This window comes from Pocillopora verrucosa, chromosome 4, assembly GCF_036669915.1.
Source record: "Pocillopora verrucosa isolate sample1 chromosome 4, ASM3666991v2, whole genome shotgun sequence".
NCBI classification, from domain to species: Eukaryota; Metazoa; Cnidaria; class Anthozoa; order Scleractinia; family Pocilloporidae; genus Pocillopora; species Pocillopora verrucosa.
In genome coordinates this window covers 21,135,399-21,161,790 of record NC_089315.1, presented here as the reverse complement: position 1 = coordinate 21,161,790, position 26,392 = coordinate 21,135,399, and the positions used below count along the sequence as shown (strand labels likewise).

At 40.1% G+C, this 26,392-nt stretch overlaps 1 protein-coding gene across 1 annotated transcript in view; it reads left to right on the top strand.

The window, feature by feature from the left end:
- The window catches only part of LOC131773090 (hemicentin-1), a 58,643-nt gene that overhangs the window by 20,040 nt on the left and 12,211 nt on the right, over window positions 1–26,392 (top strand). The window contains exons 26-64 of the mRNA XM_059089056.2: window positions 91–420; window positions 628–957; window positions 1,130–1,456; window positions 2,109–2,438; window positions 2,532–2,861; window positions 3,145–3,474; window positions 3,704–4,036; window positions 4,161–4,490; window positions 4,952–5,281; window positions 5,457–5,786; window positions 6,087–6,416; window positions 6,674–7,006; window positions 7,118–7,447; window positions 7,586–7,915; window positions 8,483–8,812; window positions 9,127–9,456; window positions 9,644–9,973; window positions 10,296–10,628; window positions 11,462–11,791; window positions 12,188–12,517; window positions 12,842–13,174; window positions 13,678–13,998; window positions 14,349–14,657; window positions 15,080–15,382; window positions 16,075–16,401; window positions 16,697–17,020; window positions 17,379–17,681; window positions 18,234–18,563; window positions 19,044–19,364; window positions 19,863–20,189; window positions 20,516–20,842; window positions 21,086–21,394; window positions 21,838–22,146; window positions 22,561–22,887; window positions 23,148–23,468; window positions 24,114–24,440; window positions 24,925–25,239; window positions 25,483–25,812; window positions 25,949–26,278. Of these exons, the coding sequence (XP_058945039.2) occupies window positions 91–420; window positions 628–957; window positions 1,130–1,456; window positions 2,109–2,438; window positions 2,532–2,861; window positions 3,145–3,474; window positions 3,704–4,036; window positions 4,161–4,490; window positions 4,952–5,281; window positions 5,457–5,786; window positions 6,087–6,416; window positions 6,674–7,006; window positions 7,118–7,447; window positions 7,586–7,915; window positions 8,483–8,812; window positions 9,127–9,456; window positions 9,644–9,973; window positions 10,296–10,628; window positions 11,462–11,791; window positions 12,188–12,517; window positions 12,842–13,174; window positions 13,678–13,998; window positions 14,349–14,657; window positions 15,080–15,382; window positions 16,075–16,401; window positions 16,697–17,020; window positions 17,379–17,681; window positions 18,234–18,563; window positions 19,044–19,364; window positions 19,863–20,189; window positions 20,516–20,842; window positions 21,086–21,394; window positions 21,838–22,146; window positions 22,561–22,887; window positions 23,148–23,468; window positions 24,114–24,440; window positions 24,925–25,239; window positions 25,483–25,812; window positions 25,949–26,278 (12,699 nt within the window). The remainder of the gene's footprint in view (window positions 1–90; window positions 421–627; window positions 958–1,129; window positions 1,457–2,108; window positions 2,439–2,531; window positions 2,862–3,144; window positions 3,475–3,703; window positions 4,037–4,160; window positions 4,491–4,951; window positions 5,282–5,456; window positions 5,787–6,086; window positions 6,417–6,673; window positions 7,007–7,117; window positions 7,448–7,585; window positions 7,916–8,482; window positions 8,813–9,126; window positions 9,457–9,643; window positions 9,974–10,295; window positions 10,629–11,461; window positions 11,792–12,187; window positions 12,518–12,841; window positions 13,175–13,677; window positions 13,999–14,348; window positions 14,658–15,079; window positions 15,383–16,074; window positions 16,402–16,696; window positions 17,021–17,378; window positions 17,682–18,233; window positions 18,564–19,043; window positions 19,365–19,862; window positions 20,190–20,515; window positions 20,843–21,085; window positions 21,395–21,837; window positions 22,147–22,560; window positions 22,888–23,147; window positions 23,469–24,113; window positions 24,441–24,924; window positions 25,240–25,482; window positions 25,813–25,948; window positions 26,279–26,392) is intronic.

The following is a 26,392-nucleotide window of genomic DNA, read 5'->3' as shown; positions in this document are numbered from 1 at the left end:
TGAATAAGACCTTTAACACCTGTCGTATCACGCGGCATCAGTGAACATTGAAAAAAATTGAGTCCCCTTAAAATTCTTTTAATTGCACAGAACCAAAGAAGCCAAAGATTGAGGTCCCCCAAATTGGACGGGAGATTCCTGTTGGTGATGGCAGTCCGGTGTTCATGAACGTTGGTGATAACGTGACGATAGCTTCAAACACAACCATTACCATCAGGTGTCCTGTTAGTGGAATACCAAAAGCAACTGTTACCTGGCAGAGAGATGGGTCACACGTTGCCGAGGGGGACAGATATTCTATTAAAGATGACAAATCTTTGATTATCGAAGGAGAGTGGGTTGAAGAAAGGGCCAAATACACTTGTATTGTTCAAAGCAAATTTGGAATGGATGAAACCTCCTCTTATGTCATGATTATAGGTAACTTAAGTTTCCTTCTTCATTTGACCTGGTACCTGATGGATTTTTACGAATGAAAATAATTTAACTCTTTTTCTTCTCTCATCCATAACTGCGCCTCTTGCAAGTCAAAATGGGTTGGTTTGTCTATTGAGACTCGCAGGAAAAAATGTGTGAATGAAACTTGAAAGTAAAATCTGATTTAACAATGCTCTTATCCTTTGACAGAGCTATCAAAACCTGTCATCGCTATCCCTGGTGAGCCAAGGGCAATAGAAGTGAAAGACCAAAGACCCGTAATCATCAACATTGGTTATAACCTGACGGCACTTACCAATACAAGAATCACCATTCAGTGTCACGCTAGTGGTGTACCAAAGCCAAATATCACGTGGGCAAAAGATGGGCAGAAACTTTCCGGCAGTGGTAGGTACACTGTTCAAGACGATGGCTCGTTGCTCATCAATAAATCTGACAAACAAGAGGCCGCCCGATACATTTGTACTGCAAATAATGTTGCCGGTGAAGACAGCACAGTCAGCACGGTTCAGATTATTGGTAAGAAAATTAGACAAAACTTCTATAGATGTATTGTAGCATTATTAAGCGATCACAAGCTATAATTTAATTCTTTTTTTCCAGAAAATCTTTTTCTGTCACTTATGTTAATTCCTTTATTTAATTGTATTTCGAGTAATAAAATGTGTTGTCGTGTTACTAATGCAAACAGAGCCTAAGAAACCAATGATCGCGGTCTCTGGGACTGGTCGGGTGATTCCCGTTGGTGATGGCAGTCCAGTGATAATGGACGTCGGTGATAACGTAACAGCAGTTTCAAACACAACCATCACCATCAGGTGTCCGATTAGTGGAGTACCAACGCCAACTGTAACTTGGCGTAAGGACAACGTGCCGATTGTCGAAGAGGCGTTTTCCATCACGAGCGATTACCGTTTGGTCCTGAATGGTTTAGAAGCAGGGCACATTGCAAAGTATACATGTATCGCACAAAGCGAATTTGGCACGGATGAAACTTCTTCAGTTGTTCAGATACTAGGTAAATGATTACATAGAAAAAGTAATACGTAGGCAATTTTTTTAACGAGTGGCACACTCTCGGAAAACAAGCGAACAGTTTTCCGTAGTCTCGAAACACGTTTTCTCATCCTAGAGCAATCAAGAGTGCTTTGTACTGATTCTTTGCTGTTCAAAGTTTTAGTAAACGAAAAAGCTGTCTCTGTTGCTGATTGATCTTGCTGCTCACTTCACATGTAAGAGATAAGGCACTTAAGCGTTATCTACAGAACTTTTCGCTGATTTAGATGTTTCAAGTATTGGATCATAACTATAATAGTCATTTTTTATGAAATGATTTTCTCGTCCTGTCTATTTTCTGTTACCATATTTGGAAGAAAGTTGCCTTGCAGTTTTTTGCGCCAATAAAAATAAAATGAAATTGTAAGTATGACAAGTGAAGTTATTTGGCAACTTGCGTAAGTCCAGGTTAATTCCATTTCAGTGCTACCAGAAAGCCGGTACGTGAAAAAAAGTGACGCAATCAGTTTATAGGTGTAATATCTAGTTAATTAAGTTTTAAGCTCAAAAATCCATGTAGTGCGTTTGCTGATCAAAGCACTAAATTGAATGAATTCACACTCTTCCACATCTTTCGTGCAGTTTGGAAAAACAATACACATTTTATTTCGTAGAACGTTCACAGCCTGTCATTAGGATTCCAAGTAAACCAAAGATGGTTGAAGTGAAGGACAGAAGTCCTATCCTTTTGGAGATTGGTAATAACGTGACAGCACTTACCAACACAAGTATTATCATTAAGTGTCATGTAAACGGTGTACCAACACCGACAGTCACTTGGACAAAAGATGGCCTAAGGATCACAAGTAACGAAATCTACATGCTTCTGGCTGATGACTCGTTACGAATTCGTGAGCTTTACGAAATAGGCACTGCCCGATACACCTGCTCTGCAAAAAGTGTAATTGGTAAAGTCAGTGCATCCAGCACGGTTCTCATTGTTGGTAAGTGACTTAAGTAATGATGATAAGTTAAATCAATTAACTTTACAATAAGAACAGCCACCATATTTCAAATAAAATATGAACCATCCACAGAACCATCAAAACCGAAAATTGAAGTCCTTGAAGTCGGCAAAAACATCCCTATTGGTGATGGCAGTCCAGTAACCATGAACGTCGGTGATAACTTGACAGCAGCTTCAAACATTACCATCACCATTAGGTGTCCTGTTAGTGGAGTACCAACACCAGCTGTTATCTGGCTGAAAGAGGGAGCTCCTATTATTGAAGGAAGGGATGTTTCCACCACAGATGACAAATCTCTAGTAATAACAAGAGCGGACTCGGACGACAATGGAAGATACTCTTGCACAGCTGTAAATGTTGCTGGAATGGATAATTCTTCCTCTGATATCACCATAATAGGTGTGTGTTGTAGTTGTGGGCTTGAAGGGGTGAAGTCTTGCTATCACATTGGATTTTCTCAGACTGGTCGTAAGAATTCGCAAGCAAATTTAAAATGTGAACGAAGCTTTCCTTTACATGAATTTTTTTGTCAGAGCTCGGTATTAGGCCTGCACCTTTTTCCTTTAAGAGTTTATGAAGCTATCTTTCTATTGGAGTTCTAAGTTCTGTGGAGCAGGTACTTTTTCTCAAAGCAAGCCTTTTCTCTCTCCTTATCCGAAAATTATCTATCTTTTTTGTGCAGGCCCCTCTAAACCAAAAGTAAGGATCCCTGCAAAACCAGTAACGGTGGAACTTCAGGACCAAAAGCCATTTGTTATCAGAATTGGTGATAATGTGACAGCACTTACCAATACTAGCATTACGATTCAGTGTCACGCCAGTGGCGTACCAACACCAACCGTTACGTGGACAAAAGATGGGCAGAAAATCTCCAGTGGAGACATATATACGATTGGAACCGATAACTCAATGCTGATCAAGGATACAAAAGACGTAGGCAGGGCCCGATACACGTGCACCGCAGTTAGTGTAATCGGTAAAGACAGCGCATCAAGTACAGTGCAGGTTGTAGGTGTGTATGGAAATAATGCATGTATAACAAATGCCAACGAACGATCAGGCGGGAACTTACACCATGTGCCTTGGTGCTTCCCCTCGTCGAATTGAAGACTAAAGAGAATATGTAGCTCTTACTGTCGGTTTTTTTCCCGTCAAATGAGGACAGGAATAGCAACCACTGAAGTGTTTTCCTTTTTCTGTTGCCTCCTTTGCTTAATGAAAAACATTACCTTGATTTTTAGGTCTTTCCAAACCAAAAGTCGACGTTCCTGCAAAAACTCAAACCATAGAAGCCCATGACAGAAATCCCATTACTCTTGGCGTTGGTAATAACGTGACAGCGCTTACCAACACAAGAATTACCATCGAGTGTCGCGCTAGTGGTGTTCCAAAACCAACCGTCGTTTGGTCAAATGATAATCAGAAAATGAACAGTGACGATGGAAACAAAATACAACAGGAAGATGGTTCATTATTGATCAGAGTTTTTAAAAAAGGGGAAACTGTCCGGCACACGTGCACTGCAACAAATGTTGCCGGCCAAGACAGTGCATCAAGCACAGTGGAAGTTGTTGGTAAATTGCACAAATGTGTTACATTTACTAGTTTTACTTACATTGCATTAACAGTCGGTCTCTTGTGCTGCGAACGCGTTCCATTTGTAATACTAAACTTATTGGAAAATCTTTTACCACACAGAACCTGTCAAACCTGTGATTATAGTTCCCGAAACTGGAAAAGTGATTCCTGTCGGTAATGGCAGCCCAGTGACAATAAAAGTTGGTGATAACGTGACAGCAGCTTCATATACAAACATCACCATCAGGTGTCCAATTAGTGGAGTGCCAACACCAAAAGTCAATTGGCTCAAGGATGATGTACCAATTGTCGAAGGAGAGGCTTTCTCCATCACAAGCGATTACCATTTGGTCCTGAAGGGTTTAGAAGCTGAGCACATTGCAAAATATACATGTATGGCAAAAAGTGAATTTGGCACAGATGAAATTTCTTCGATTGTTCAGATAATAGGTAAATTATTTCATAGAAAAACTGCCAGCTACTTACTTTTCTTAACGAGAAGCAGACTCGCGCAAACGAAGGAACGAGATATCTGAAGTCAAACATGTTTCTCGTCTCAGATCAATTAAGAATGTTATAAACTATTTCTTTTCGAAATATTTTAAATATTGGATCATAGCTAGACTCGTGATATCTGTTATGAACGATGTTCTCGTCCTCTTTCGATTCGAACATCATATTTGGAAGAAATTTGCTATGCCGATTATTACGCAATATTAAGTCAAATGAAATTGTAAATATGACCAGTGTAGTTATTTTGACGACTAGTGACGACTAGTGACGACTTCGGTGTTCTTAAAGACCTTGAACGCGAGGGAGAAAGTGACATCTGTTTACTGATCTAATATTTCAGATTGCATATTTAGCCAATTAAGTATTCAGCTTAAACTGCTACACATTTTATTTCGTAGAACGTTCACATCCCGTCATTAGGATTCCGAGTGAAACAAAGATGATTGAAGTGAGGGACAGAAGTCCTATCTTTCTGGAGATTGGTAATAACGTGACAGCACTCACCAACACAACTATTACAATTAAGTGTCGTGCAGAAGGTGTACCAACACCAACGGTCACTTGGACAAAAGATGGTCTGGGGATCACAAGTAGTAAAATCTACACGATTCAGGCTGATGACTCGTTACGAATTCGCGAGCTTTACGAAATAGGCACTGCCCGGTACACATGCACTGCAAAAAGTGTAACTGGTGAAGTCAGCGCATCAAGCTCGGTACTACTTGTTGGTGAGTGACCAAGAGCTTTGTAAAACTCACATCACGCACACTAATGAATAAAATCACTATTTATGTTTCTTTTCGTTTTTAAGTAAAACCAGTAGTTTCGTTGATACTACTTTTCATTAACTTTAAGACAGAACATTCCTTTTTTGCTCTTAAATAAAATGTGAACCTTCCACAGAACCATCAAAACCGATAATTGAAGTCCTCGAAGCCGGGCAAAACATCCCCATTGGTGATGGCAGTCCAGTAACCATGAACGTTGGTGATAACTTGACAGCAGCTTCAAACACTACCATCACTATCAGGTGTCCTGTTAGTGGAGTACCAACACCAGCTGTTACCTGGCTGAAAGAGGGAGCACCTATTATTGAAGGAAGTGATGTTTTCACTACAGATGACAAATCTCTAGTAATAACAAGAGCGGAGGCGGAAGACATTGGACGATACACTTGTAGAATTGTAAATGTTGCTGGAATGGACAATTCCTCCTCTGAAATCACCATAATAGGTGTGTGTTGTAGTTGTGGGCTTGAAAGGACGAATTATTGCAATCCCGTTCGATTTTCTCAGACTAGTCGTAAGCACGCGCAATTAATTTCTACTTGTCATATTAAATGGAAGGAAGCTATTTTCTTTTTGAATATTTGATTTTCAGAGCTTAATAATTTAACTGTTACACTTTTTGAGTGGAGTTTATAAGGCTCGTGACTTGGTATCGGAGTTCTAAGTTCTGTGGAGCAGATATAAAAATTCTTTCTCAAAGCGAGTTCTTTTCGCCTTTCCAAACCGTATCTATCTTCTTACACAGGACCCTCCAAACCAAAAGTAAAGATTCCTGCAAAACCAACAACGGTAGAACTTCAGAACCAAAAGCCAGTTACGATCAAAATTGGTAACAATGTGACAGCACTTACCAATACTAGCATAACAATTCAGTGTCATGCCAGTGGCGTACCAACACCAACCGCTACCTGGACAAAAGATGGGCAGAAAATCTCCAATGGAGACATATATACGATTGGAACCGATAATTCACTTCTGATCAAGAATACTAAAGAAAAAGGCAGGACCCGATACACGTGCACCGCAGTTAGTGTAATCGGTAAAGACAGCGCATCAAGCACAGTGCAGATTGTAGGTGAGATATGGAAATAGTGCATATTGGAAAATGCCAAACTCTTTATCAGATTGGAACTTGCACCATTTAGGAGGATTCTTTTACAAAAATATTTTGAGTGCATTAGTGATCAGGACCCATTGTGTGTTTTCTCCTTGTTGGGTTGAAAAAATGGAGAATGGGTAGCTCTTGCTCTCTTTTTTCCCCAAAACCATTAATATGTTGCTCTTTTCTTATTGCCTCCTTCACTCAATGAAAAACATTACCTTAATATTTAGGTCTTTCCAAACCAAAAGTCGACGTTCCCGCAAAATCACAAACCATAGATGCCCTCGACAGAAATCCCATCACTCTTGGCGTTGGCAATAACGTGACAGCGCTTACCAACACAAGAATTACCATTAAGTGTCGCGCTAGTGGTGTTCCAACACCAATCGTCACTTGGTCAACAGAAAATCAAAACATCCTAAGTGAAGAAGGAGGATACATAGTACAGGAAGATGGTTCATTGTTGGTCAAAGTAGCTGAAAAGGTGGATACTGTTCGTTACACGTGCACCGCAGTCAATGTTGCTGGCCAAGACAGTGCATCAAGCTCGGTGGTGGTTGTTGGTAGGGTTGCAGAAATGTGTCACATTAACTAGTTTTAATTTCATTGCTTAACTACCTAGTCTTCTGTGTCGCAAACGCTTTCCATTTGTTTTTGTTTTTTTTACCTCACAGAACCGGTCAAGCCTATGATTACAGTTCCCGAAACCGGACAAGTGATTCCTGTCGGTGATGGCAGTCCAGTGACGATAAAAGTTGGTGATAACGTGACATCAGCTTCAAACATAACTATCACCATCAAGTGTCCAGTTAGTGGAGTACCAACACCAACTATTACGTGGGAGAAGAATGGATTAGAAGTTATCTCGGGAGATAAGCTTTTGATCACACATAATAACAGTCTGGTTATTAAAGAAACAGGAGTAGACGATAGCGCCAAGTACACATGTAGGGTAAAAAGTGAATTTGGAATAGACGAAAGTTCTTCCTCTATCAGAATATTAGGTAAGTCAGTGGGGGAAAAGGGTAGTTTCTTTTTTCTTTGGTAAAATATTTTGTAAATTAATGTTTAAAGTTTTTCAAGTACTGCATGTGAGTAAAGTATGTGTTATGTAATGGTGCAATGAACTGTTCATTTTACAGAGCCTATCAAGCCGCAAATTAATATTCGTGGTGACCCAAAATCTGTAGAAGCTAAAGATCGAAGTCCCATCACCGTAAACATAGGTGATAATGTGACAGCACTTACCAATACAAGGATCGTTATTCGTTGTGACGCAAGCGGTGTACCAACACCATCCATTACGTGGACAAAAGATGGGCAGACAATTTTTAGCGATCAACAGTACAAAGTTATGGATAATGGCTCATTGCTGATCATAAAGAAGGTCAAAGAAAGCGCTAATCGATACACGTGCACCGCAATCAGCGCATCAGGTCAAGATAGCGCGTCAAGCATGGTGGAGATTTTTGGTAGGTAATGTTCAGAACTGTCCCAGGAAGCTGGTCAGAAAAAAAGTAGCATTTTCGAACTGTACTGATGCTTTTTGTGATGTTTTCGAGAGTACAGAAGCTGGAATTAACGTTTTCACGCAAGCCGACCCTCCCCCGAAGGATCGCCACCTTGTCGTGGTCGGTGGGCTTGAGTGCCTTGGAGACCCCTAGAGCTATGCCGGCGGGAGCTTCGTCTCCTGGTAGGGCCACTCAAAGTCCGACGAAGCGCGATCCACCGGTCCTCCAGGTTAAGGGTGTGGGCACAGGGCTAACAACACTGTCCCGTAAAACACCCATGTTACTGAAACGGCAAAAAAAAAAAACCAAAAAAAAACCCGCCCTACGTGCCACACAGCATAATGGGCGTGGGTGAGTGAGTGAGCACGCCGACCCGCAAGGGATTAGGCTGCATGGTATTCTTAACCTTTTTCACGGGTAAAAGCATGGGCTCAATCGCCGAGTGTTAGAAATTGGGTCAATGCGTCGATCGTCTGAGAATATTGTACCAAAAAATTTCTGTGTGTTTTTTTTTCTTTAAATTAACAGTGCCAACCAAACCGGTGTTCGACGTCCCTGAAATTGGACGTGAGATCCCTATGGGTGATGGCAGCCCTGTAATGATTAACGTTGGTGATAACGTAACAGCGGCTTCAAATACAACCATTACCATCAGGTGTCCAGTTAGTGGAATACCAACACCAACGGTTACGTGGGAGAAGAATGGAGTCTTACTTTTTAGCGAAAAAAATATTTCAGTGGAGAAGGTAAACTCCTTGGTTATTAGAGGGACAGAAGCAGAAGATAGCGGAAAATACACTTGCCGAGTTTTAAGTGTGGCTGGAATGAATAAGTTGTCTTCTGTGGTAACTATTGTAGGTGGGTGTCGAGCTATCAATTTTGGTTACCAGTAATTTTTATTTATATTTTCTGATGCCTGTTCTTCTTGTACAAACAGGCATCAGAGGTTAAAGAAATAGCAATTCTTAACTTTTGGCATGATAGAAGAGGAACTAAAATGCGAACAAATTTAACTCGAATGATAATACAGAAGAATAAAACATGTCGTCAAATCTATTTTCTCTTGCTGATGATGTCTGATGGTATCATAAAGGATCAGTCAGTTTGTCCGTTGTTCCAAAATAACTGTGGAAAATCATTGTATCTCTCTTACTGGCTCAATTTTCTTCTAGGTCATTCTAAGCCGAAAATTAAAATTTCTGATGTACCGAAGACAGCAGAATCTCATGATAGAAAACCTCTTACCATAATCATTGGTAATAACGTGACAGCACTCACCGACACGAATATCACCATTCAGTGTAACGCCAGTGGTGCACCAACACCAACAGTCACGTGGACCATAGATAGTCACAGTATTTCAAGTGGAGAGAAGTACAAAATTCAGGATGACGGGTCACTACTAATCAGTAAAACGTCACAAAAATACATTGCTCGGTATAACTGCATAGCAGAAAGTGTTGCTGGTAAAGACAGTGCGTCAAGTACAGTGCGGATTGTTGGTAAGTATTTGGGTTTCAAGCTTGGGAAAGATTACTATTTCATAAATTGACCATGGTGTACTAATCAGTTCGTAAAACATCAGTTCGGCCGCATCCTTCGAAAAGTCAGCTGTTTATTAAATATCGCAACGTAGTGTACTCGTGAGCGAATCTGATAGTTACAATTAGTATTATTGGATACATACAGAACCAACCAAACCAGTAATCAATGTCCCTGATGTCGGACGAGACATTCTAATGGGTGATGGCAGTCTAGTGAAGATGAACGTTGGTGATAACGTGACAGCAGCTTCGAACACTACCATCACAATCAGGTGTCCAGTCAGTGGAGTGCCGAAGCCCTCTGTTACTTGGCAAAGGAATGGTATTCAAATCACTGAAGGAAGCAGGTTTTCGATTGGTTATGACAACACTCTGGTCATCAAAGGAGCGATATCTCAAGACAGCTCAAAGTATACGTGCACTGTTCAGAGTGAGTTCGGAAAAGACAATACCTCCTCTACTGTGCTGATTATAGGTATGTTGTGGCAAATAGTCATGTTCTAAGATTGGATGAAATAAAACGTTTTTTTCGGAAATCTGTAAGTAGCCATCGTCAGTTCTGGTTGTTTTCAAATTTTTTGATTCTTTTAATATCCTACCGTGACATCAAAACACTTCAAGTTTATTCTCTTTAAAATAGGTGGTTAGATTTGGCTCATTTGTAACTTCTGGGCAAATGTTGTGTTCCATCAATGATGAAGTGAGAGTGTTTAGGGAAATGTCTTTAAACTGCGCTAAAGGTGTTGTGTTATCGTACTTTATATCTGGTTGAATATTATCGAATTTCTGCTTTTTAGCACAGTCCAAGCCAACTATAAATATATCTGATGTGTCAGAGACGATAGAAGCTCAAGACTCGAGTCCAGTCACTATAACCATAGGGGATAATGTGACAGCACTTGCCAATACAAATATAACTATTCAATGTCAAGCCAGTGGCGCACCAAAACCGTCAGTTACGTGGTCAAAGGACAAGAAGAAACTTTCCAGTGGGGACAGATATACAGTTCAGGTCGATGGCTCGTTGCTTTTAATCATTGGGACTAGGATAGAGGATTCCGCTCGATACACGTGTACTGCAGAAAGTGTTGCTGGCACAGATAGTGCATCAAGCAAGGTGCAGGTTGTTGGTGAGGAGATAACCTTGGTTAAAACACAGTTTTCGTTTATGGTAGCTCGGCTGCATCCTTCGTCATTCTGTACTTTTATAAACTCAGAAAAAGCAAACGAAATGAAGCAAAAATATATTTGAATAAGTTACTAGTAACCAGGCGATTTGACACTGACAGATCACATTTATTTTAAATGGAAAGTGATAAAAATTGAATTGATGTTGATTTGCGGCATCAAGAGAACATAAAGAGGCAGAGAGGAAAGCTCCAGGTCCATGCCTAAGGATATTTTTATTTCTTTTAGTTTATCTATAGACAGTCTCTCGAGCGGAAGTATGTCTTCCGAGGCGTCTGCTATAGAGCTTATATCAATCTAATCTTATATACTGAGTGAAATGTTGTGTGCAACCACATTCATGACCGTTTGAATTAGTCAAACGTTTCTCTCACCATCTCAAATATCCAGGTTTTTTGTTACAACGGTGTGACCATAGCAGGGTTACCTTATGACTGTGTTTAAATGGAAAACAAACTGTGGAGCAATGAGTTGCGACGTCTAATTTTTTTTTTCAGATCGACCAATAATTAGAAGCCGTTTTTCCTCATGCAAACCTTCATAACATATAACCTAAGGCGAGGGTCATAATTTTGGAAAAGATAGTGGGCTAAGTGCTCTGACACCCTGATTTTCCCTCCTTATCCCCTTATATTCTCTTGTAGCTCTAAAAGGTCTAACAGCTGGCAGATTCCCTGACAATCTTCTTCTCCAGCTTATTCACCGGTATCTGATTACGACGCCCTAAAATCAAGGAAGACTCATTTTAATTGTGCTTTGTTGTTTTTTTCTCTAGAGCCAAGAAAACCAATCGTAGAAGTCTCAGGAACCGGGAAAGAAATCCCTGTTGGTGATGGCAGTCCAGTAACTATGAATATCGGTGATAACGTGACAGCAGCTTCAAATACTACCATCACAATCAGATGTCCAGTTAGTGGTGTACCAACACCAGCTGTTACCTGGGAGAAAGAAGGACTTACACTGACATCGGAAGAGAATATTTTTATCGTCAATGAGAGCTTATTGATCATCAGAAAGTCTAAAGAAGAAAACAGTGGAAGATACATTTGCAAAGTTAAAAACGGCTTCGGCGAAGAGAGCTTATCCTCCATCGTCAGAATTTTGGGTTAGTGTTTATAAGTCATGGCATTTTTAGACAGCTTTCAAAATTCTTTTACGTGAGAGATGTAAAAACTAAAGTGATAGGCAAAGTTTTCGACTTTTTGTCATGTAGACCGCTGTTTTCTTTCATCGCCAGCAGTTGAACCCCTTCCCTAAAAAGTGCGACTTGAATGTGGCGTCTATTCTAACACACTGTATCTTCGGTGAAGATGGCGCCTTAAATGAAAGAAAAAAAATTAAAAAATGCTTTTCTCTTCTTTCTCATTTAAATGAACGTAACAGAAACAATAAAGGACAAAAAATTGTTTCATTGATTACAATGCCAATAAGTAGCATGAGCGTTCAATAGTGGTTTTGTGACTGTCCTGTGTGTGCGCCTTCTCTTAAATTGCTTCCATAGGACCCTCTAAGCCCAAAATAAGGACTCCTACGACGCCCAAGACGATAGAAACTCAAGACCGAAAACCTATTACCATAGTCATTGGTGATAATGTGACAGCACTTACCAATACGAACATTACCATTCAGTGTCATGCCAGTGGCGTTCCAGCACCAACTGTCACGTGGAGCAAAGATGGTAAAGTTGTAAACAGTAAAGGTAGTTACACAGTTAAGGATGATGGCTTATTGGTGATCAATGGAGCTGCCCACGAGGACTCCACTCGATATACGTGTACTGTCGATAATGCTGCTGGTACAGACAGCGCGTCAAGCACGGTGCGGATTGTAGGTAAAATAACAAGTATGGTTTTTTTAGCCTACGTTGTGTTGAGAGGACGTTATTATTAAATCAACCTTGTTCTTTTTGTAATGATAACTTGCTTGAGGTTAATTCCTTATTTGTCTTTTTACGGCCCGTGTACTTGCAATCGTCGAGTCTGTCTTCAAAATGTTTGCTCAAATATTCGGCCGATGAGTGACAGTGATAAGAACACGAGGTAACCTTTATCATTGTAAGTCAGCGAACCAAAGCAGTTTGTCGGGTCGCATCTAAGTTTTTACTTTGATTCCCAATTGCTTTGTTTACGGTGCATATTACCATCTTATTATGCAGATCCTATAAAGCCTGGGATTGAAATCAACAAGACTTCTCAGGAGATTCCTGTTGGTGATGGCACTCCAGTGATTATAAAAGTTGGTGATAACGTGACAGTAGCTTCAAACACAACCATCACCATCAGGTGTCCGGTTAGAGGAGTACCGCCACCAACTGTTACCTGGGAGAAAGATGGAGTACTGATTTTAGAAGGTGGCAGATTTACATTTATGCCCTTTAACAACTCCTTGGTTATCAGAAGAGCGACCAAGGCTGATATCGCCACGTACACTTGTCGTGTCCAAAATTTCTTTGGAACGCATAAGTTATCTTCTACAGTGAATATAATTGGTAATGAATGCTGCCTACTTTGTGCCATTATTGAGTAGTCGCTTAATGTATTATTAATTGATCCAACATTTTACACTTGGGGTTTCTCTCTAAGAGCGATACGAAGTTTACTGGGTTTAAAGTCTACATCTGCGAAATGGGATGACCTAATGCTTAGCGCGTTGGAATCCAAGTCGAGATGTTAATTGTCGGGCCCTGATCAGGTCTCTGTGTTAAGTTCACGAACAAGACATATTCTCGCAGTTCCTCTCTCTTTCCAGCTAACTGCTACAGAAACTTTACGAAATGCTTAGAGTAACCTGCGATAGATGTACATCCCATGCAGAGGAGAACGGCTTGTGCGAGCCACTTGACTTCACTTGTCAACCATTAAATGACATAGTTTTGCTTTATAAAAATTTGGGTTTTGTATAATTTAAAGATGCCTTAATTTGTTATATTTATCAATTTTTTATAAATTCTATTCAAAGGTGATTGAATAACGATGTATGTTTCTATTTCAGATCCAGTGAGCCCTCAGATAACATATTCTTTAGGAGATGTAGCTTGGTTCAGTGAAAAACCTGTCAACATTACCATTGGACAATATCTGGTCACGTTAGTCGATACTGTGTTATCCATTCACTGTGCCGCAAAAGGCATTCCTATACCAAAGGTTACCTGGGCCAGAGGAAATCAGTCCCTTCCTTCTGACGGCCGAATGAATGTTAAAAACGGCACTCTTCTCATCGTAAAACTAGAAACTTCTGACAGCGGAAACTATACGTGCTCAGCACAAAATTCTGCAGGAATAGCATCAGAATCCTCAATCGTGACAGTTGCAGGTGAGGCCAAAATTCTTGCCAAGGGACTCGTTCACACCCAAAGGCAGAAGAAGGATGCTGGTCTCTCGAGGACTCACTTATTTTAGAGCGAATCAAACATTATTTCAAATAATACCTCTCAGATCCATTGTTACAAGCTGCTCTTTATAGTCTATTTTCAAAGGCTGTGAAGGGCTTTGTTTCCCCACCTCAAATCGTGAGCGTCAGTTACAGGAAAATAAGCCGATATTTCCAATATTTTCGCTCAGCTGGGCCGAAGTGCTAAATGTCCAGGAAAATTGAGGTTGGTGCCTTTACTTCTTCACCATCGAATTTTTAAAATTTTTTGTTGTCTTCTTTGTTGTTTTTAGTGCCTACACCGCCAGAAATTACTCAAACAGGAATTAAAGATCTTCAGGTCCTTGAGCCTAAATCCGTAAAGGCAGTTGTTGGAAGCACAGTTCTTACAATTAGTGGTAACAATTTGTCATTGACTTGCGACGTTACGGGCTTTCCACCTCCTTCCATTGAATGGGCAAAAGATGGTGCCGTACTGGGAGCAGATGGATCGGTCTTACGCCTTTTATCTGTTGACGTTGACGACACTAGTGTTTATACATGCACAGCTACAAGTCCCCTAGGACAGGTAGACTCACAGAGTACGAACTTAACGGTTATAGGTAGGTATTTATCCACTCCACAGAGTAACTATGGAAACTGTTCAAGAAGGAAGACAAAGTACTCTCTTTTTTATAGTGATTGAACAAAGAGTTGTTGTGAGTCCACGGTTTTGCTTATCCTCGTTTCTTTTGCTCATAGTATTTCGGGTGCTCGGTATTTAATACTTTGATCAGCCCTTATTTAAACGATAAAAAATGTATTTCTGTTTAAATATTTTCGTCTTTATTCATTTTCATCGGCCTAATCCTTATTTCAAGGTTTTTCAAAATTTCTAATCATATCCCAAGTAGCTCTTAAGTAATTTTTCTCTTGTTATTTCGGTAGCAAAAGAAAGGAAATCATCTTCCTCAGAAATTTTGGTCCATGTTATTGTGTTCAAATGTTTTAATCCTAAGAGATCTTCCTCGTTTTATGTTCTTAGCTCTTCAAGTTCCCAAAATAACAATTAACGATGCCAACGTAGAGTTGCTAAAGATGACAAACGTGTCCGTTACCATTGGAGGTAAGGTAACTACGTTAGACAGAAACAAAGTGAGTATCGTCTGCCAGGTTACCGGAGTTCCAAGCCCAGAAATTACGTGGGAAAGAGACGAAGTTGAACTTCAAAAAGGGGGTGTGTTTTACACAATAGAGAGTGTTACTTCGAAGGATAGTGGACGATACACTTGTGTTGCCAAAAATGTCGGCGGCGAAGTCAAAGCGACGACACAACTTCAAGTACTTGGTACGTAGTTTAAACTGCTGCAACATTGAAACAGTTTGATACTTCTTTATTGTAACAAAGCTAATGACTTAAAACACCGTCGTCTTCATATTAGTGTTTGATCCTGTTAAAAGATAAAACCATCGACATGAATGAACTTCTCAAAAGCTCGCATATAAATTGCCGTGCAATTGGATATCATCTAAAGTCTTCGAATTTTATATTGGAGTTTCAATTTATCAAGATTATGAAAAATTTGAAATTAAGATTTAACTAATTTGAAGGCCACAGTTTTTCGCTGGAGGATAAACCGTGACGTGAAAAGTTCGAGTCCCAGTTATTCAAAGGCCGATTATCGTTAACCCAGGGTTGAATTTTAATCCGGTTTTCTTTGTTCCTTTGTTCATACACCTTCCGCTGATAATTTTCTCTATTCTTTTTAGAGCATCCAATCACCAAATTGTAGACTAAATAAAATTGTACTGAACTCTTTAAAAGCTTACAGATCTGAAATCAGATTTCACGCTAACCCTGGGTCATCTTAACCCAGATTTGAACAAGCCGGCACGGCATAGCTCTGTTTTAAGGGTTCCAAACGACCTCCAAAAGGCCTAGCTAATGAAAGTGTCATTATCATACACTACAGTCAATTTCGTTAGAGCGGTTGAATACCTGTATCACATAGCAAGTTGTTATTTTCACTAATCTCATAGCTGGAAAGGCTCCTACAATTGACTCCTTGAATAGAAGTCTGGTCCATCTGAGAATCGATTTCTACGCAATAACCATTGGAACTAACCTTACTACCCTGGCGAGCTCAGGTCTAGAAATCATTTGTCCCGTCAGTGGATTTCCTAAGCCTTCCATTCAGTGGTTCAGAGAGGGTGACCCTGTAGAACCTGGAATGATGCTTAATGTGGACGAAGAAACAGGAACACTAGTTACACTCAGCATATCACATCGGAAGGGAGGAAGATTCTCTTGCAAAGCCAGTAATGCATTAGGATCAGTGTACGCTTCGTCTTTCATCGCTGTTCTCGGTATGAGTGTACTATTTGTAACGTGAGTGACTTTAGACTAGCGATAAACTGATTTCATTCATGCCTGTAAAAAGCCTCCGTAGATATATCGACTCCTGTTTAATGTCTTTTCTTCAATCAAGATCAGAGCCTGCATACGTTGAATCAAAAGAGGCTGTTTTAATTTCTTCGCAAGGTGATTGAATGAACCCTTCCCCAACCAACTATCGAATTAAATCCCTTTAAATGCGTTTCCTGCCCATTATGAAATGTGACTGATAACACTAATTAGTACTTTTTTTTTCTGATATTGAAGTTCCTGGAGCTCCTCAGATTAATGTTTCCCGTGTGCCGGTACAATCTCTGGACAGTCGAGATCCTGCTTTTATCACCATTGGTCAAACACTTTCTGTTCTGAACGGAACAAATTTGTCCATTGCATGCCCTGTTAGTGGTATACCTGAGCCAGTCGTTACCTGGAGTCGACAAAATAAAGACTTGGACACGAATGGGCGAGTTGTTATCAAGGACTCGGTTCTAACTATCTTACGTGTGACAAATACTGATACCGGCATTTACCTTTGCAAAGCGGTCAATCTTGCTGGAGATGTTACCGCCAACTCCAATGTGACTGTACTTGGTAGGTCATTCTCAAAGTTCAATAATCACCGTACCACCCGTCAGCTAATCAAAATTATATCTTGCGCCTGTGATTTTCTAACGCATTCTTGACCATGTCTTTGTAAACAAATGTTGTTTGCTTTGTGTCGTAAATGTTCCTTTGCATTGTGTTCTTTTACTATGGATAATATGACAACATTTTTTCATAAAACTCATTTTAAAAGATCCTTGATTTTTTTCAGGGTAATGACTAACTGAATGTGTGAATATTTTCTATTTAGCTGAATAGATGGTACCTAGTCAAAAACCAAGCTTTATTCATTTTGAGTAAATTCCGATATTGTCAATGAATTCATATTCGCCGACAATACTTTCAGAAACCTCCACACCATTGATCTCAAGAGTTAGCCAGCCTTTACAGATCCTTAACAGTGGTTCATTCACGGTGGACGTTGGTTCGATTGTGACGACAGTGGCTGGTAACGGGTTATTCTTAAGGTGTAACACTAAAGGAGTACCCATCCCCAAAATTATCTGGAGTAAGGACAGCATCCCATTAAATGTTGAAGGCTCATTGTACATATTAAAGTCACTTAGTGCTTCGGATTCCGGATCATACCAATGCGTTGCCTCCAACATCGATGGAGTTGATAAAGAGGACATACAGATTGTTGTCTTAGGTAAATAAACTTTGCCTTTCTATTGTCCCCTGGCCCGGCTGAGGGACCAACCATACTGGCATACTCTAATTTCCAGGAATAATCTTTGATAGAGATGTCACGCTGTCCTTCCAGTCGAAAAGAAACAGTAGATTATGTCCTACTCACTACTTAATCGTTCAATTGCAGCTGTGAAGGACCGTTAATAATGTTGATGTTCGCTTACTTGAAGACTAAATATTTAGTTAATAATTAATCCGCTGGTTGAACAATTGACCTGTTTATTTTATCTTTGTATTTACTGGTTTATACTGCTGCTTTTAATATGCAATACATACACATACTGTTATCGCTCTACGAATGGAAAGTCGTAGAGAAGAACCAATAAAACCAACCTTACTCAAAAGAAAGTATGAACCAGCTTAATTGATCCATGATGCAATTCCTGTCATATACTAAGCTTTTAATGAGATTGGCTACGATTTTTAGCTACTGTATGATACCTTCCTGGGGCAATGCTTTTACTTTTAATTCTTTTTTATTGCTAATGCTACTTTTTTATTCTTTGAAAAGATGGCAATGCACCTAAAATCACAAGCTCAGGGGAAAATATTATAGCAATAAGCGGTGAAAAGCAACTACAGATTACGATTGGTGATAACTTAACCACTGTCATCGGAACAGACATAGATATCTTATGTCCAGTCGCGGCCTTGCCTAATCCAACAATCACGTGGTTGTTCAATGGTTCGGCGATCAAAGAGAGAAATCCACGTCTCGTAAAGGTCGCGAAAACGGTATTGAATCTTGCTGGTGTCACACCGGAGGATATTGGCTCTTACACATGCCATGCCAATAACACTTTTGGGAAGGACATAAAGACTACGTTTTTGTCTCTGATCAGTGAGTACTTGAAACTTTGCTAATTTGTCCCCTGTCGCCTATCTTTTATCACTGACTTACAGTCCGACTGAATTCTACTGTTGAGAGGCAACTAAAATTTTCCCAAATGGCGTTATAAAGCGTTTGTAGAGGTCAAAAATTTTCTTTTAGATATTGACTAAATCCAAGTTACTATCAAACCGGATGCATAGTGCTGGATCAATTGTTGAACACTTAAAATAACACTGGTTTATGATCGTTTGCGGGAGACTTCGTAGCACAGTAGTGAGCGCGCTGGATTCCGGATCGACAGGTCCAAGTTGGAACGAAGACCTGATCACTGTGCTGTGTTCTTGATACAGGAGTGGGCCTTTTGGGTAGTAAGCTGATGTTACCCTACCAAGCAGTTACTTAGTAATATTCTTAATGATTACCTTAGCTGTATTGACAGTATAGATTGGTGGTCACGATCAATAGTCGAGCTACTCTTTTAATCCTTAGTTCCAGTGGAACCGAAGATCATGTCTTCAAATAAAGACCTCAGGGACTTCAAATCTGTGAGTCACCGGCTTGTTATTGGTGATGATCTGGACGCTGTCGAGGGTTCTACAGTATACATAAGCTGTCCAACTACAGGAAATCCTGTCCCTGAAATACATTGGAAGACACCTGGTGGTTTGATCTCCAGCAGCGAAAGGTTACGGATTTTGAACAATACACTTGGAATTTTGGATGGTACCTGGTCTGACTCTGGCATCTACTCATGCATAGCCACCAACGGTGCCGGATCTGATGAGATGGCAACTCGGGTTAATTTTATGGGTACGCAACTAAACTAAAATTCCAGATGAACCTATTTCCTCTCTAAGATCCTAAAAAAAATGCAAAACTTGTCCTGCCTTTTCTACCAGGCCTTCTTCCCTTCCCAAGGACAATTGTAATACTCAAAACTTTGGTGTTGGTGTATTTGTATTATGTCGCGATCTGAGAGAACGACTCAGTCGGGCAACCGAATGCGAAGTCATTTTAACTTTTTAAAGGGCCATATTGTGGTAAATGGGTCTTTCTTACTATCCTATAACGCATTGACTTCACTGTACAACAACATTTAGTCATTCAAGCTGGATACTCATCTCCCGGGCTTCATTTTAGACTGATAGAAATTGTCTGAAATTGAATTAAGACATTCTTCACGGTGGAAATATATTTCTGCGTAACGTTCTCTTCCTTTTAAGAAACACAAGCATGAAAGCAGTCGAATGTCTTTCCTATTTTTTAACTTCCACATTTGGTTGATCACCTATCTTTACCATTTATTAGCACCCAAAAAGCCTTCCATTAGAGGCGATCCCATTGATATCGAGTCTTTTGATCGGCAACCTGTAACAGTGGCAGTTGGTGGTACTGTAAAGGTTTTGGAGAAGACAACTGTGAACATCCAGTGCGTGGCATCGGGAATTCCTGAACCTTCTGTCTCTTGGAATAGCAGCAGTAATGATATGCAACCAGCTAACAAATTTGATGTGAATCAAAGTGGACAATTGTTGACGATTCGTGATGTTGACCCGACAGACTCTGGGACGTACTTGTGCAGTGCTGTGAATAAAGCTGGCGAGGACTCTCGTGCGGCTGTGTTAGAAGTTATTGGTGAGTGAAAACATTTCTTAGATCTTCTCGTTACAAGAGGTCAGTCTTATGATGGAAAAAATGTTATATTCGGTGCTTAAAGCTGGACTCACTGGTTGGAGGCAAAGGCGGAAAAAACAAACCAACCCTCTACGTACAGTACATTCAAGCCTTAGTCTCAGTGTTCAATATATATCATTACTCTAGCGAGAATCTAAGCCCTTTCAAGTTGAAATAAATGCACTATCAATTTTGTTGGAAACTGAAATTCAAAATATGTTACATAGTGATGATATGAAGAGGACCAATTTAGTGTTACCAAGGCAATATTTCGTTTCTTTTTTCAGAACCCTCTCTTCCAAAGATAGCGACATCCGACACTTCTGTTTCATGGTATAACAGAAAGCACAGAATACTTCCCGTTGGGGGAAGAGTTGAAGTGCTCTCTGGAACGAAAGTGACCTTGACTTGTGATTACTCGGCTTTTCCGGAAGCGAATGTCAAGTGGATTGTTTTAGATGTAGAAGGTGATCCTTTACCAGACATTGGATATGAGGTCATTAACGGTTCACTTGTATTGATGGCGTTACGCCCATCTGATTCAGCTCAGTATGTGTGCTCTGTGGAAAACGTAGCGGGAACGGCATCCGCATCTACAATACTTAAAGTCGTTGGTAAGTTTTATTTTTTCTTGGAAGTAGGTATTTCGTTTCTAACCAGTGCCATAAATTTCCTTTTCATGACATTTTTTTCCTAGATGTTGTAGGGGCGTTGATTGTGCACACATGCAACTTTTCCCATTTTTGTGTGTTAAGAGGTTCCTTAAGAACTGTTTGAATTTTATAGTAATCACGATTTTGATTAGGTCCCAACTTAATGAACTGGATAATTTGTTACCTTGTTGCCGCCTTACTCAGATCCTCAGCCGCCATCAATAAGCTCTTCCCAAGAAAGCATCATTTCTCTATCGGATCGTCTTCCTGTACAAGCTATCGCTGGTAATGTCGTCACCGTTCTGTCTGGCACGAGTATTACAGTCACTTGCTCTGCTGACGGGTTGCCCACTCCGTCATTAGCCTGGAGCAGAGAAGAGCAGCTGATTCCTACGACGCAATCTGGTATTCTCAGAGTTGAAAATTCCACTGCAGAAGATTCGGGAGATTATCTCTGTACTGCCATGAGTGAAGTTGGTGTCGATCAGGAGTCTACGAAAATCACAGTCATCGGTTAGTGTCTTCACCTAACCCTAACCCAGCCTATAGAATATATCACATAGATGATTGTAGTTTTTGTTCTCTCCCTCAATACTATCGTATACAGGCTTCCTATATGTATATATATATATATATATATATATATGGTTCAGTAATTTTTGAGAATTTATTTCGTTGCTTGCAGAAAAGAAAGTTTCTTTAGAATTAAATGTTCAGGAGATTTCCATATAGTCGAATGTGTACGTATGTTGTTCGTGTGCGGTTAATAAGGACTCCACCTGTCGATTGAGATAAAATCAAGGCACAACATAGAAATTTTATTCCGATCAACTTGAAATTAGGCCTCTTTGAAAACAAACGTGTAAAGAAACACGACATCTTCATTCTTTAGAATATAGTTTAAAACAACAATATAAATTCTTACATGTTCTTTTGAACAAATCACAAAATTGCAGAACCAAGAGAGCCTCGTATTCGTCCACCTGAAGGCGACAGAATCCCTCTTACCAACGCTACCCTTGTGAAAGTTACAGTAGGAAGTGAAGTTACAGTACTAACACAGTCTCAAATCAATATCACGTGTGTCGTAAGCGGTATACCAAAACCAAATATTACGTGGCTGAGAGATGGAGAGCAATTGGAGGCTGAGGAAGGCAGCTTTTTAGTGTTGAACATTCAGGATGTGAACGATGCTGGTCGGATCACATGTCAGGCCGAGAATATGGCAGGAAAAGCAGCGTTAAGCACCATTATTAATGTCATAGGTAGGGAGAAAAAAAATAAGTTTCAAATTCAAAGTTTGAATGAATTTAGTCTACTCTTTCGCCTGTTTGCCTCTTTGATAACAATGATTTCTAGGCAGTTTGTTTGCAGACTGTAAATTTGTTGAGAATTTCAGGAAGGCTGCGCAAAGAGAAACTCCAAGGATGCCCTCGTACTTTCCAAAACTTCCCACGAGTATCCACTCGTCAATATAAGTACGATATGCGTGACCCCACTCAGATCTAGGGAATGTTTGGTCCTGTCTATAGTTATGTGTCATTACCACACGGAAAGTTCTTGAAGTGTGAGATGAGTTTTTGACCATAATACGTATGTCCTCTGTCTGTGCCCGCGCTTGTCGAGTGAATAGTCGTAAGAGGGTCTCATTATTTTTGTATTCTTCGCATTCATTTCAGAGCCTGCGATTCCACGTATTACATCTGATACAGGAACAATCGATGCGCTAAACAAGAGAAGAGCTGTAACGGGATCTGTTGGTGTCACTGTGAAGATGTTCACAGCTACATCTCTGACTCTGAGATGTTACACTGAAGGATCTCCCGAGCCGACTGTATCGTGGAGTAAGAATGGCCAACAACTAGATTCCAAGGGTAGAATCTCCATATCTGATGATGGTGCAATGACCATAACGAACACTCGGACACATGACACCGGACGCTACAGATGTTTAGCAAAGAATATTATCGGCAAAGCTTCTGTAGCCTCTTCTGTGTATGTTCGAGGTAATTATTGAAACTGTTTTAACAACTTTATTGACAGATGTATTACCAAATTTAGAGTGCACTTCAAGTGCATTTCAGGTGATGCTTGTTGATTTGCGGTACACCATAACTGTAAACGTCGGCTATATATTTTTTTCGATTCACATCTAATATTTCGAATGAAGTAGACCATCGTTATCATGCTGGTTACGACAGTTCTAAAAGAATATTGATTTCGCGATAACAAAACAGTTGTCTTCACACGATTTTTTTTCGTGTAGCTCCCATGGCTCCTACAATAAGAAAATCCGACGCCTACATCATTTGGTATGAGAGCCAACCATTTAAAGCAAAAATTGGAGACAATTTGACAACATTGAAAGGAAGGAGGTTAACCCTGACTTGCCCTGCCGTTGGAGTCCCAAAACCAGCTGTGTCTTGGTACAGGGGTGGGATGAAAATGAGGAGCGGTAAAAACTATCTTGTAATTGGTCAGACGCTGATCATGTACAGACTCGATCCTATGGACACAGATCGCTACACCTGCGTGGCAAGGAACTTCGCGGGGGTCAAGACTGCTACTAGTACACTGAAAGTTCACGGTATGGTCTCTGCTAGTTTCTATGTTTGTATACAATTCTTTAACAACTTGCAATAAAATGTTAAAAAAAAAGTTGCATCCACGGAAAAGATTTTCAGGTAAAATTATGACTTACCTTTCAAATTTGATACTCATTTAAGAGAAGAAGACCACGCCTAAACTTTTCTCTCCACAATTTCTTTATAACTACTTGCACCTCTAAGACACGCTGATACCAAAATGGTAAATGCCCCCCCCCCCCACCCCCACTACAAGTGGAGCACATATTACCATGTAAGCTCTTATCGCAAAGCAATTCACATTTATATTTAGATAATTTATAATTATAATTCACAGCGTGGAAGTCATGAATCGGTGGCGGAAGCGGTGGTTGTATAGGGGCGTGGAGCCGGGGACAGAAATCTCAAAGCAAAACGTTCTTTACCTTTGCAGACTTTACAGATCTGCTTAGCGTCCTTTATTACATTCGCGATAAACAAATGTACCTATATCATTCATAATTAAATGATTTATGCTATAATTGAGAATGTTTTTATCCTTCTCACTGTGGGAAGAGACGCACTCTCTTCACTTACTTTTTCGCATCAAGTTAAGTTTCCACGCTATTTGCCTGTTAGCTCAACAACTTTTCTACGTTCTTTTACAGAACCCATGGCACCTGATATAATGTCATCTTATGGCAGTGCGGAATCTCTGCAGGACTGGACACATTTTAATTTTACTATTGGAACAGACGTGGCTATCTTACAGGGAAGTCCGATGACAATCAAGTGCCCAGTTATTGGCGTACCAGAACCAAAAATCGGCTGGATAAAAGATGGCAAGATGTTAACTTCTAATGATCGCATGGACATGGACTGCGTTGGTACTCTAAACATTTACAAGCTTGAGCTTGAAGACTCCGGGGATTATGTCTGTACCGCTCAAAGCTTTTTGGGAATGGATATTGCATTTAGTGCTGTAACGGTTATTGGTAAGAATGGGAGTTATCAGTCTAATTCTTCATTTCTGCCATAATTTCTGGTAATTTAGTCTGGTAGCTATGTTGAGGTCCAAAGACCCTCAAAACCAGGCAGCAACCCTGAAAATTGATTCGGCACCCTAAGAAAGATTCTTGGGACTTGTAAAGAAACTTTACAATTTGTTTCTAACTATTACACTGATTTATTTCATATCATTACTTTTATCAGTTTTCCTGTTGTTTCGGTATATTTTTACCTGTAGACTTACCCTAAGCAAAATAAGTGGTTATCGTTTAAGAAACAGCAAACAGGAAATTGAAGAGATGCGCAACACCAGCGCGTAGAGAGATGGTATTGCACCTTTTCATTAAAGCCTCATTACATCTATGGAAAGGACCCAAAAATTGGGAATTTAAGGCTTTTACTAGCTTTGTTGTTTTTTTCTTCTTCCCTTTTATTATTTATTTACTCTCAGAATGATCTGTTTCCCTTCAGAGGCCGTCAAACCGACAGTTGACATCTCCAATAGGGCGTACATTAGCAGTGGCGAACTTATAGACATGCAAGTCGGAGACAACCTCACAGCCATACTCACCACTCCTGTCAACATCAACTGCACAGCTTCAGGAGTCCCTAAACCAAGCATGACTTGGGAAATGAACGGAAAACAACTGGGTAATGGTGGAAACTACAACACTGACAACAACGGAGCCCTTATCATCAGAGGAGTCCAAGATCCTGGAGAGTTCACGTGTGTTGCACAGAACTTTGTTGGCCAGGATGGTGCATCAAGCTTTATTGCTCTGTTAGGTTTGTGACCAAACTATGCAACTCTTTCATGCAAAGATCAAATTTCGGATAACCCCTCGTCTTTGTTCGATAGACTAATTGATAGTTTCCACTTGGCAATGTTATTAGTTGCTGAAGAATCTATTGTGGAACTTTAGGCAAGAGAAATACTCAATCGATTATTAACTATATTTTTGGTTAATTTTCCGTAGGTAATTGATATTTATAACCATTTGAAAATCATTTTCCCATTTCATCCAATAGATCCTAGAAAGCCTATGATAAAAAGTTCTGACGAACCAAAGACGATAGAATCTATGGACCAAAATCCTCTCGCAATGATCGTTGGAGACAACGTGACAGCACTTACTAATACAAGTGTTACCGTTCAATGTAACGCCAGCGGCGTACCACCACCAATTATCACTTGGACACAAGATGGTCGGAAAATAAGCAGTGGAGATAGATATGCAATTCAGGATAGTGGGTCGCTTTTTATCCGCGAGCCTGATAAATCAGACACTGCTCAATACACGTGTACTGCAGAAAATGTTGTTGGTAAAGTTAGTGCGTCAAGCATAGTGCAGATCGTAGGTGAGTTTTCTTTGCTACTTGGTCATTGGTCATTCTACGAAATAATTATACTTTTAACGTCCAAGCACTTTTAGTGGTTTTGCCATGGAAGTGTGGTCGGTTAGGTTTATCAGATTTTTATTTTAATGATTTTCAGAACCCGTCAAACCAGTAATCGAAGTTCAAAGACCTGGACGAGTGATTCCTGTTGGTGATGGTAGTCCAGTGACCATAGACGTTGGTGATAATGTGACAGCACCTTCAAACACAACCATCACCATCAGGTGTCCAGTTAGTGGTATACCAAAACCAGTTATTTCATGGGAAAGAGACGGCGTGCAGGTTACTCTGGAGGGGAGGCTGTCAATTAGCAGTGATAACAGTCTGGTGATTAAAGAAGCGGGTGTTGATGAAAGCGCTAATTACAAGTGTAGCGTCCGAAGCATTGCTGGAACGGACAGTGTTTCCTCAACTGTCAGCATAGTAGGTCAGTTTCATTTCAGTGTGGTGTTTTCAACCACGATGATATGGTGTTTGAAAAGTCTGAATACAACGTTAGAGAAGAAAATATCGAAGATTCTCTTTGTTCTAATGTCTTCGC